At 35.3% G+C, this 12,664-nt stretch overlaps 1 protein-coding gene across 1 annotated transcript; it reads right to left on the bottom strand.

Annotated features, from left to right (window-relative positions):
* Window positions 1-6,319: 6,319 nt before the first annotated feature.
* LOC104418460 (probable prolyl 4-hydroxylase 9) lies at window positions 6,320-11,618 on the bottom strand. Its single transcript, XM_010029818.3, has 9 exons — window positions 11,515-11,618; window positions 11,173-11,426; window positions 10,950-11,069; window positions 10,340-10,497; window positions 9,795-9,897; window positions 8,491-8,586; window positions 7,359-7,424; window positions 7,170-7,289; window positions 6,320-6,723 (listed from the first exon to the last, which is right to left on the bottom strand). Exons 2-9 carry the CDS (start codon window positions 11,329-11,331, stop codon window positions 6,637-6,639), a joined length of 909 nt encoding a protein of 302 aa, XP_010028120.2. The 5' UTR covers window positions 11,332-11,426; window positions 11,515-11,618; the 3' UTR covers window positions 6,320-6,636.
* Window positions 11,619-12,664: the final 1,046 nt, after the last annotated feature.

Genomic DNA, 12,664 nt, shown 5'->3' with positions numbered 1-12,664 from the left:
CTGAGAGAGAGAAAGAGCCTGTGCAAGAGCGAGCTTAATAAGCGAAATAGTAACACATAAAAAGACAATACATAGAATTGACTCAAGATATATACGCGTACACACACACTACAAAGAAGTCTCAAAGTACTAACAACAACAAAATAAAAAGAGAGAACAGTCTTTTAGGAACATAGCTCAACACATGAGTCTTTTAGTAACATGGCTCAATAAAATGTATGACTAATTATTTTCTCATTCAAATAGAAATTTATCGATCCACACTTTTGGAAGATTTGTGCTCTTCACCAAGAGTGCCTTTCCAATTTTTTCATTCTCAACTACATAGGAAAAAAATCATCCCTGGGTAACTTTATCAATATTTTAGGGCACATTTTGATTCCCTTTAACAATATTTTTCCTTAATTCTGTTATTTGATTTTGATTATTTGATTATTTCCTAAATGGCAACCTCCCCAAAAGTAGGCGCTAAAGACATTGTAAACTATAACTCATTATTCATAATAAAAATTATTTTTAGAATCCTTTTCCAAGTAAATCTTCCTCTACTTCACTATGATACTAAGCTCAATTTAAACGTTGCATTTAAATTCCATTTTCTTACTTCTAGGAATGTTCAACCCATCCAGCTTTTAAAGTGCATTAGATAAATTATGTGAATCATGTGCAGTGCCCTCCCAACTAGCTAAAATATAAGAAATATCAAGTCAAATGTAATAGCAACTAATACTTTTTATTTTTTATTTTTTTATTTTGTTCTCTCCTTTCGACCATGAAATATTCTTCAAATTTCAAAAGGACCCGATGCATGTAGATGAGTTCCATCTATTGCTTTGGCACAATCCTAAAATAATTGATATGACGCACACACGCACGCACGCACAATATTTCATACCTCAAAATAGTTATAAAACCTTTGAGTGTTACATTTACTCTCTAATAAAAACATTTCCTGTAAAATGCAACAAATTACTTGCACAGAGTGTCTTACAAAGTTGTAAAAAAGCATTTGTTGTCATTCTACTTGGTTTTTATAATGAGTATCTCCAATGTATCATACACGATTCATATACAACTATCTCTTGAGATCTCGATTCACACGAGGCTTTCTTGGTATGTTGTTCTCAAAATAATTATAATCATCACACGAGGCTCTCTTGGTATGTTGTTCTCAAAATAATTATAATCATCCGTAACTAATGTGACAATAGTCATAACTGGTGCAGCCACACCCGTTATTGCCACTTGAATTTTGTCATTATCCATCTACATAGGAGCACATATCATAAAATGCAAAATGCATGTGAAGTACTAGAAGGTTAATACATTAGATGCTAATGTTAGCTATATGCCTTAAAGCAATCGGGTAATAATTACATGTTAGGGATTTAAGTTGCATTTAATAGCAAAGAAATATTCATTTATCGTCACATTTGTATGAATGAGTCCATAAGATCAATTGTCACTAAACCAATTCTTAAGGTGTTAAAAATATGTGTGATAGGTTTACAGTTAAACTTAATCTTTAAACAATTTCCGGTCAATGAATCATTGAAAGGATATTGATGATTTTGTTGAGACTGGTGTGTTCTCAAGTTTCGCCATTGAGTATTAGATACCTCAAGGGATGATGAGTCACAAGTCATTGGATATTATGATACTCAAACTAGAATACAAATGTTTGTCTCAAACAAGTTCACTGAACATGAAATACATAGAATGATTGGCAATATGGAAGCTTTTAGTGGAGTCAATGACTAATCATTCATGCTTTGATCTTGTGTAAAATCCTTAGACCTAAGCCACGATATTGACTTGTTTATTGAATTGTTGTGATTCTCAAGTGTGTATATTAACGCTTTATCAAACCATCTTTGTACTTGATAAAGGCACATCCGTGGGCACTATTTAATCTGTCTTCTTGTTATATATGTAGATATACACAATAGAAGATTGATGTCTTATGCAATCTAATCATAATAATGTATTGAAATATTCGGCTAGGGTTGTAACCGAGAATAAGTAGCTTATATACATGTCAGTTAAATTTGGACATATGATCGAATTAGTGGCTTAACAAATAATTTCATGGTCTTCGTTCAATCGGGACATATAGAGATGGAAGGAATGAATTTCATAGTTGCCAAAACTGACAAGTTCATTGGGTAGCCATGACATATTATTAGATGGCACTCATGATTTATAAGAACTAAAGATTGATAAGGATAATAAGTTCACTTGGTTGTGCAAACATGTTAGTACAAGTCCCACCGCTAGCATAGTGATGCAAGTAGAGATGTCACACACCATGACAAATTTAGAATGACGTTAGAACATGAGAGATAATATTACAAATGTGTTTGCAATTGAGAAAATCGGATTTAGTTGGGTTGAATATATAAGTTCTAAAACAATTTCAAACTTTACAGGCCATATTAAAGATTTAAAATGGTTTTAAATTTTACACCCAAGTCAAAGATCTAAGGTGGGTTCAACTTCAACAGCTGAATTAATGATCTGAAGTGAGTTCAGAATTAATGGCGACATTAATGATTTGAAGTAAGTTCAGAATCAATGGTCGTATTAATGATCTAAAGTGAGTTCAAATTTAGTAGTTAAATTAAATATCTGAAATGGTTCTAGATTTAACATCACATTAATGATCCAAAACGATTTCAAAATTAATGGACAATTTAATGATTTGATATGATTTTGAATTCAAATGACCAAATTAATGTTCTGAAATGGTTTCAAACTTAACGGTCAAATTAAAGTCTTGTAAAGCGGTTACAAATTAATGCTCCGAATAATACTCTGTAGCGGTTACATAGTTAATATCAGAATTAATGTTCTAAAACAGTTTTAGAACTTACATGGAGATTCAAATCGAGCTCAAACATTACGGTCAAATTAATGCTTTGAAACAATTTTAGAGTTGATGAGTCGGATTGAATTAAATAAATGTGATCTATGACTAATTATAAAAGGTGATTGAGAGAGGATAATGAGATGATCGTAAGATAATAATCAATCAAATTAGTTTCACACATAGCAATAGCTAGCACAATTATGGTAGTAAGCTCTTTCAATTTTTCTCTACCATTTAAGGTGAGATTAGTGGTGTGTTTGAACTAAAGGTCTAACATTTGTGGGGCTGAAACTAAAGAATGTTAGAATTGGAATACTTCAGCAATGCTATGAGAAGATCGGACATTTGTGGTCAGAATCTGAAAAACGTCAGAACCAATGCTATGAGGACATCAGATGTTCAGGATTAAGATTTGAGAAATGTCATAATCAAACTTTTAGAGCACAATACAATGATAATGTGATTAGTCTCTTTCTCACTTCCATGTGCTTTTTATCAAAATGCACAAACAATGTCAAGGAGATACTATATATGAGCATTTTTGCTTCTATTGCGAATCATTTTTTTATTCAATTTAACTATATATTTGTACCTTGTTTTTGAAACAAAATCCCAATAACTAATCCACGATTATAAACAAAATGCTAGTGAAGTATTACAGAAGTCATTATTTGGGTGAACACCCCCTCCAAAGACAAGATAAACCAATAATCTCCCCAAAGAGCATAACCTTTCATGGCAAATTAGAAGCTAAAACAATATTCAGACCCTAGTCCCAATCTTGATGAATTTACACCTGTATACAGAATATGCTATAAAGCAGGCCTGTTGCATAAGCTTTATGCAAAGCAGAAAAGGGCCATCACATTCCCCCAAGTGGACTTCTATACAAAGCATCCAAATAGGTGATAGTCTCAATCCACAGAATTTCTAATGAACTTTCTTAAAATTGACATTTAGCACATTCACTAAATCCTTTCATAATATAGTTATACTTGCATAGGATACAAGAAAAATAACTCCAAATCCATACAATTACCTCTGGTGCCGAATTTTAGAATAATGTTCTCGACAATGAGACCCTTCTTTCATTATCGTGCTCTCACATCCTATGAAGCACCAAGACTCTCCGGGAGCCTTTGTGTCGAATCCGACACTTTCTAACACTTTCTGATACTCTTCGACACTCAGTCAACACATGTTGAAAAATCCGACACTTTATCAACTCTCCCAACACTCTTCAACACTTGAGTTCGGAATTCTGACATGTGGATATCGAATTTCAACACTTAATTCAGACATGTACAAAGTCAATTTTAAAAATATAAATATGCAAAATAATAAAAAGGGAAAGAAGAAAAGTCTAGTTTTTTTTTTTTTTTTTTTTTATCTCTTCCGACTCTCACTTCCTTTAACACATGATTCATCCCCCAAGTTTTTTTTTTTCTCTTCTCTTCCGACATACTCTGGTATATGAGTTCATAATGTGGATTGCTTGTTTTTTTCCTCCAAATTTCACGGATTATTGGAATGGAATTGAATTTATCAAATTGAAACAATGAATAATATTAACAAATGGTAGATTAATATTTTTAGTGTAAATTCATTCTAGGTGCTTTTTTTTTTTACTTGTAAGTTTGAATCAAATTAATTTGAATAAAATAATCATAAAAATATAATTTATTATGTATATATAAAATATATATTTAATATACAACATGTTCCAACATATCATAATTCTTTATTTTTTGAGACGACGTAACAACGTATCGTGTTATCTCATGTGTTACGCGTCCGTATCGGTATTACTTTAACTCACATCCAAAATTTTAAGTCCAATCAAATGATACACCTGAAAAAGATAGTGTCAAATTCAAACATCTGTTGGAGAAGCACTCTAAAATTCACATTCAATCATAATCCATAGCAACGAAGAAAGAGACCTTGGACGCGGATTGAGCGTGACAGTGGCTGGATAGGAGCCAAATGAGCTTATCACGGAGGCATCGAGTGGAAATCAGATGAGAATGGCCCTGCGGATGTCACCTCTCTACTCTACTTGCAGACGCGGCTAAAAGAGAAGCACGAGGCAACAACAGAGGACGAGAGGAGGAGGAGGAGCTCTGGACGTGAGAGAGATGAGCGAAGAGGAACATTCGGCAAAATGAGCTAGGATTGCGTGAGACGAGAGCTGGGAAAATGATTTCCGTTTTTCAGAAAGCGAAAGTCTTTTTTCCTAATTTTAAATGACTTTTTTTTTTTTTGTTGACGGAAATTATTTTCTTTAACATCTCAAAAACCTTTTCTTGGAATATGTTTTGATGGAAACAACAGAGTATTTACACTCTCTTATTGGCTCTTGACACCCCTTATTCAATGAATTGACTACTTTATCTATTGTGGAATCCACTATTGATTTAAGATCATCTCTTACCTTTTTCTTTCTTATTTTTTTCATTTTTATCAAAAGGAAAACTTAGCAACATCCCTTTCGAAAAACTTTCTTTTCACCTAAGCTGCTTCTTCTACATTTAACCTTAATAAATGTGGTTTGACAGGAAAATGAGTATTTTCGTCTCTCATTAAATTGAAACAAAAGAAAAGGAAAAAAAATTTAAGAAACAATCTTAGATCAAAAGCAGGACTAGTAAAAGATAATGCAGTCAATTTAATGTAAAAGTGTCATAAACCAATAAAGGGTGGAAATAGCACGACTCCCTTTATTACAACTGAAACTACTATGCGAAGACTGTACCAAATAGTCTCTCTCGTATGGGTAACGCGTGCGTTGTAATAACCAAAGAATTTTGAAAAGTCACTAATTCGCTAGTGACAGCAGCGGTTGAGGCTAGCAACAAACAACTCCGACTGGTGAGGCTGTGGCCACGAGCGATGATAGAGAATCTAGTTGGCGTGTAATCTTTCTATTAACGTACGAGCATTTTCCCTTAAATTCTGGTTAAACCAATGATGTGCCTTCAATGTGCCAAGTCGCATCATGAAACACAGCATCGATCCAATCGATTATTTGGCCAAAAAGACAATCTCGATGGAATTGACGTGTGATTCGTACAAAATTGCGAGGACTCTTTCCAGCAACGACAAATGTCTTCCCACGTGATTCTCAAGCGACATGTTCATTGAGATGTAAAAAGATACCAAGGGAGTACTCTAAATTTGCCGATTGAGATTTCTATAGCTGTTCTTGACAACAAAGAGTTGACTGACCAATAAAATAAAAAAGCTAAGAGTTTTATTTTACTAGTGCATAATGCGTATGCTTCACTCTGTTTTTATTTTTTATTTTATTTATATAACTTCAGTCTAACACACATCAAAGATTGAGCTCAAGTTGAAAATTCAATTAAATCAGTTTCTCTCTTTGTAATTAACTAAAAAAATGCTATATTAAAGTACCCTGAAGAAGAAAGAAAGTCGGGAAACTAGAAAGGCAAGAAACAGAAAGTTTTTTATTTCAAGCTTCACAAATCACTTTCTAGTCATCTGTGTAATCAACTACGGAAAATGGAGCTTCCAGACCCAACTAATTTCGCATTATCAGTGAAATCTTTGTCTTTGGGAAGAGATCATCTTTAAATATTGGTGGACAAGTGCTAATATGACACTAATGGCACGACTCATAAAGAAGGGGCAATTGATTAAACCAAAAAGCCTCTTGGGACTAATCAAATAATGAGTACATGCCGATGCTCAATATGGCAAAATTGTGCATAATGTCACAGTGGTTAGTGACGTATTACGGATGATTAGTCATCTTGCACTTGGTCTCTAATCCACTTTGTCGCCACCCATTTCTCCCCTTTGATCACAGGACAGCTCCCATGAAGTGAGGTCTGGCAAGGCCACCACAAGAATTGTTAAGCAGAATATTTTGGACTCTTTCAGTGTTCTAACAACTGTTGGGATAACAAGACTTGCAATAGAAAATACTCAGAAGGAAATCTTATGCAATGCTGTCGCAATCGAAATGATGGTTTGAAACATGATTTTCTTATGGAGTCGGCAACTTGGCAACCAAAGAAGCAGCACTTTCATTGATTTAAATGCAAAGGCACTGATATTTATCTTTAAGGAGATCGTAGATGACAGATTTACTAAGATGAATGATCTTGTTTTCTTCACAATTACACAATTTACTGGAAACTGGGGTAGAAAACTCCGAGAGTATAGCTCGTAGCATTGACTATAAGAGATTCAGAACACATCTAGCACTGACAGTATTCTGAGGCGAGAAAAACTTCAGCAGGTGCAGTTCATGATGAACAAGAGTAGTACTCACAGGATCAATGGTACCATTTGGTAACAAGGAATAGAAGAGAAGTCCATCACCCTGCCGTGGTTTCACCTTCAGTCCAACACATTGTTGAAAATCATAGGTCCCATCCATGTTAATTCCATTCTGCATGCCAGAGTCAAATGAGTACATGGTCTAACCAAACTTAAGAGGAAGAAGACTATCCAAACATACCTCAAAAGGGAACACAGTTTCTCCCCCCTCTTCAACATCAGATAAGTACAGCAAAAAAGAGGCAACCTACACAAAGATTGAGCAAGAGTAAAATGACCAACCATTTCAAGCTCTTGAAACATAAACGTTATGCATAACTAAGTATAAGAAAGGGTTAAACATATGAGTATTCTTGCACCTCACCCCTAAGCACAGTTTCTCTACCATCGAATTGATGAAATATGATAGGAAGAAACTAACAGGAAAGTCGAGAGATAAAGCAAAAAACACTTCACAGAAAGCATCAATTTAGATTGAACTGACTATAGCAATTTATTGTCGAGTGAACCTTGAATATATATTCCAAAAACCGAAAATGAAAAGATTTATGCTTAAAGCAGGAAAAGAATATCGACAGAGCATGAAAACATACACCACTCGTCTATACATCTGAAGTGAAAGTAAAAGAGCATGGCCAAGATTAGATGACAGGAAAATAGCAGAGTGATGAATCAGGTAGACAAGTTTCTTATGAAGTGCAACTTTCTGAGTTAGAATTTTACGAATTATGACCACGTCCACCTGAGCAGGGCAACTGACAAGGGGGAAATAGCCAGGCAGTTTATCAGCAGATAAAGGAGAACAGTTTGTTTCTTTGCGAGTCCCACCTAGTCGATAGGGTAGGCATCACATAAAAAAAAGAAAGAAGTTCAACAGGGTGGAAGCATACTTCTTCTTCAACCCCAGTGGAATTTCTCAACTTTGGAGATTAGATAACTTCTTTCGTGAGATTCCACTAATATAGCCTTATGTACAAACACACACCCGCACCCAAACACACACATGCACACCCGCACACACGCACACAAAAAAAAATCTTCCATTTGAGAGTAGAACAAGAAAACCACCAAGTTATTTCACTCCCACATTTCAGAGAACTGTGAACTCATCTAGCTTAATAATAGGTTGTACTGATGTAAAAGATGGTGTTTCACAGCCTTGTCAGTGATAGTTAACCTTGCCATTATCTTGAAATTTCATTGACAAACTTCCATGATAAGGACTTTTAAGGGATCAATAACATACATTTACAAGGACATCATCATCCATGCCTCACCAAATTAGTAAAGGCAAATTTTTGTAGCAAGCATACCCTTTGGCTCTTTTGTGGACCATATTCAACGGGACTGAATGCATCGTAATGAGAATTATATCTCTGTCCAATCTCGTAGCGTAACACATTGAATGCCTGAAACATGGTGATATCCTCAAACAATTTTAGATCTTCCCTGAAAATAGAAGGTTAAGAAATTCAACCAACAAGAAAGAATACATCGCATGCATTGACTATTTGAGAATGAAGAAGAGTTTCAAACATGGGGTACAAACTACCAACAAGTGCTTTTTGCCCTCTATAAATGATAAGTGATATGAAAACCTCACAATCACAATTTGAGAACAGGAGGAAAAAACACTGTACACACAAACTGTCAATGTATGATTTTGTTTCTCTGTCAATAATATAGTGACAAAGAAAAAACCCTCCAGCCACAATTACAAGCCACAAGAGGAAGTTAGATTGTCTACACAGCTGTTGAGGTAACAGTTTGAAGAATGTAAATATATTTGGAGATTGAGAAGGAAGTAGGTTTTCCATATCTTACGTTGTTCTTATCCAACGTCGTTATACCATTATGTTACTCAAAAGTTGAGACGCAAATTATTCTATTCATGGTCATGGCACCACATACCTTTTACCCTGAAATCTCACTTCTAGTAGGCCATAAAGACAACAGCTAGGGGTGAAACTAAGTCAAGCTACTAATAAGTAGCTCAGGATCACTCACTAATCACTTGAAATTGGATCACCCCATTTCAAGGTAGCTCAAGCTGGAGCTACTGAGTATCTTGTTGAGTCGAATTCAAGCTTGCCAATACTCATCTTGACAAGCTCATTAGTCTAATCGAAATTCCATTATATTTCAAAAATATCTTCTAATTATAGAAAGACACATAAATCGTTAAAATTGCATATTTTAACTATCATACACATATACAGGGAAACTGCTTGAGCTTATTAAACTCGAGCTCAAGCCTAAATTCTGATACTCCATCAAGCTCGAACTGAGTTTGGAGACCCAAGCATGTAAGTTGAGTCAAGCTCGAGATTCGCACTGTATCAACTCGATTCACCCCAATTGCACCCCTAACAACAGCTACCCAAGACAAAGGAAAACAAACTAGTTAATTAGGTTTGTGCAATAGCATTCAAGGTGGAAGAGCACTTTGTTTCATTTGGATCATTCAAATACAAAATCTGAAGGTATGCACTCTGATGTGAATGAAGAGAGTACTGGCGATAGTAAAGGCTGACAAGTTGTGAGAAGTGATACTAGGTAGGACTCTTCATCACAAATTAACAAACTAATAATGATGACTTCCCAGGTAAAATAGTACCTCTCCATGTTCCCTTGGAAGCATTGTCACCCTTGCAATTTTCTCTTCAATAATATCCAAGGTTCCAGTTTTGTCTTCAGAAGCACTTATGAACATGCCAGAACTGCTCGGAAAGAAAATGTTAACAAAACATTACAAGAAAGCCGCCTCTTATTTCTACTTATGCAATGAATGCACATTGTCACACATGCTTGGATATAAAAGAAAAATAAATAGAGGAACTTCAGATGCATAGGAAAAGTCCAATTCATCCAGTGTCCATAGTATTACGTTGTAGAAGTTGCATTTCTGGTTATGGATTTGGCTTCCACATTTTCACAAACCAATTCATAAGGAATTAGTCCATGTATCTCTTCAAAAGCTCCACTTATGTGATGGTAGTAGAAAATAATGATAGCAATTGAAAGAACAGAAAAGGGGAGGCCTTTCAGTTTATTATGCAAGGCACGTAGCAATGCAAATTGAGCCAGCTGACACAATTTAGATGCATGCACTTAAATCCTTATACGACATTGACTAGTTCAGACAAAATAAACAAAAAATACCTTGTTCTAATGCCCTTCGTGTTCTCTGCTGTTTCTCCCTTTCTCAACGCCAAGGTTGAAGGTTTGAGACCTGTCTTTGCCACTTTTATTATGCTTTGGCATTGTTCAGCTGTTGCAAAATTAGGAAAGTATAGAGCACGAGGACCCCAGCTCAAAACCTACCCAAGAAACAAGACGGAATATATCATGTGAGACTACGTTCTCATCAAAAAACAGAGAACACAAAAGCTGATCTTTCTCAGCACGAACAGAAAAACCCGAAAACAGAGAAAAGAAGCAAGATCTGTTTTAATATTTAAGTTGATCAACTTTACTTTTTCTCTAATAAACCGGGAAAAAAGACTAGGCAACGTTATCTCTCTAAGAACAAAAGACACAATATGGTTCGAAAGAAATTAACAGAAACATTTGTCCTGTTTTTGTTCAGAGACCCACACAAAACGCACACCCCCACGAAGTTCTACGACCGTTAATCCACGCAATTGAAGATGAATCCGACCAAAACCACAAAAATTCGAAAAATCCAAAAGATGATCCCAAATTCAACTACCAACAAAATAGGAAAGAAAAAAGAAAGAAATGAAAAAAGTCTCATAACAGTTGTGGAAACCTGGAAAGGAATCGAAACGAAAGAATCATCCCCGGTCTCTCCTCGCGGCAACGGCACATAGTCTCTCTCGTCCCCGACCGATTCGAGAGCCCTCGCCCTCGCTCCTGCTCCAGAGACGTCCTACAAGATCCAAACGAACTCAACTCAACTCACTTTCAACCGCTGGAAAAAACACGCGCAGCAAGCAAGCAAAATCCAGACGCGCGCAATCAAAAACAGCGACCTGAGCAAGGAGAGACGAGCCGTAGAATCCGGCGAGGAAGAAGAAGGAGCAAGCGAGGACGACCACGGGCAGCTCTATCTTCGACTTGGAGCTCCAGCTCTGCCTGATCGGTTTGCCTCTCACTTCGCACCGCGCGCGATCGCCGCCTCCTGCTCTCATGGTCTGAAGAAGGCTGGTACGAGCTTTTCGATAGCGAGCAGAGAATCGAATCGGAAGAGGAGATAGAGCTCTCCGATTGTTGCAGACGATGAAAGCTTCAATCAAATGCAGATTCTTCTTCTTATTCTTGCTGCTAGCTCAGGGTCAATGCGGGAGAAAAGAGAGAGACAGAAAGCAATTTACCGTACGACACGGCGGGATCCTTTTTCTCTTACTTTTCTGGGTCGAATACACGGCGGGGCGGGGGCGTCCGTGCTGAAATTGTGCGGAAACCGAATCGGATGTCGGGAATCAAATCTGTGTAATGATACTTATTAAGTTTTCAAAAATTTCATACCGACATAACACTGTACCACCGTGAAACCTTCTAAAACTTAATATTACGAATAAATGGTAAATATGTTCTATGTTAAATTTCGTTGAAAATTTTATCCTCAAATTATAAAATTAGATAGTAAGTTCATCCTATATAATCATGTTTATAGTTTCTAGTGGTATTAATCCAATTAAATTTGTTACAAATATCGGTTTAAAATTTTAGATGTTTGTTACAAATGTATAGGTTAAGGATTTTTTGTGATAAAAAACTTAGTTGTGGTAAAATTATTTCAGATGTATTGGTTTAGAACTTTCATAGTATTAATCCTTCTTTTAAATTAATATTTTCATCGTAAGAACTCACAAATCAATACATTTATATTTATGCCAAACCGATGCACCGATTTATTGGCATGGTGCACTGGTTTACAGTAAATATGGTATAGAAATATTAATTTATATTTTCTGTAATACAAAAATTAGTTTGGGAAAAACTGTGACCCAAAAAATATTGATTTGAGAGTTCGTAACACAAAAATTAATTCAGAATAAATACGACAAGAGCGTATCAATTTAGGATTTTTAATAATATTATTTTTAATTATTAAGTTGTTATATGGTCAAGATGTCATTGTTAACCATGAAAAATTATCAATTTTCATAAATTACCACATTATAATTGTTCGAGAAAGATTACAATGATATTGCAAAATTACTAGTGACGACAACGTTGGATTATAAAGTATGAATTGGATAGCAATAAGTTTAGCCAAATTATCATAATTTTAGGCCAATTACCGAGTATAGATTCTTTAGTTAATGGGGTATGAGTTAATTTATCAAAATTGGGAAATTTCTAAGTGTAAGTATCTTCATATTACAAACTTTGTAACTAATATTTTTATAGAAAAATAAAACTATTAACTATAGGTTTAATCAAGATTACAGCAACTTGAGTGGCGATATCCGTCCTATAGTAAACATTGTGTGGTGATATCCATCCTATAGTAAACAT

This window comes from Eucalyptus grandis, chromosome 9 (genome assembly GCF_016545825.1).
Source record: "Eucalyptus grandis isolate ANBG69807.140 chromosome 9, ASM1654582v1, whole genome shotgun sequence".
Classification (NCBI taxonomy): Eukaryota; Viridiplantae; Streptophyta; class Magnoliopsida; order Myrtales; family Myrtaceae; genus Eucalyptus; species Eucalyptus grandis.
This window is presented reverse-complemented; position numbering and strand designations above follow the sequence as displayed.

Bases quoted from the DNA above. Each gene is read 5' to 3' on its own strand.
- LOC104418460 (XM_010029818.3), bottom strand. From the start codon at position 11,331: ATGAGAGCAGGAGGCGGCGATCGCGCGCGGTGCGAAGTGAGAGGCAAA. The intron at 8,587-9,794 runs GTACTATTTTAC...ACCATGTTTCAG, and splicing joins TTCCAAGGGAACATGGAGAG to GCATTCAATGTGTTACGCTA. The intron at 7,425-8,490 runs GTATGCTTGCTA...ATCTTTGTGTAG, and splicing joins GTCCACAAAAGAGCCAAAGG to GTTGCCTCTTTTTTGCTGTA.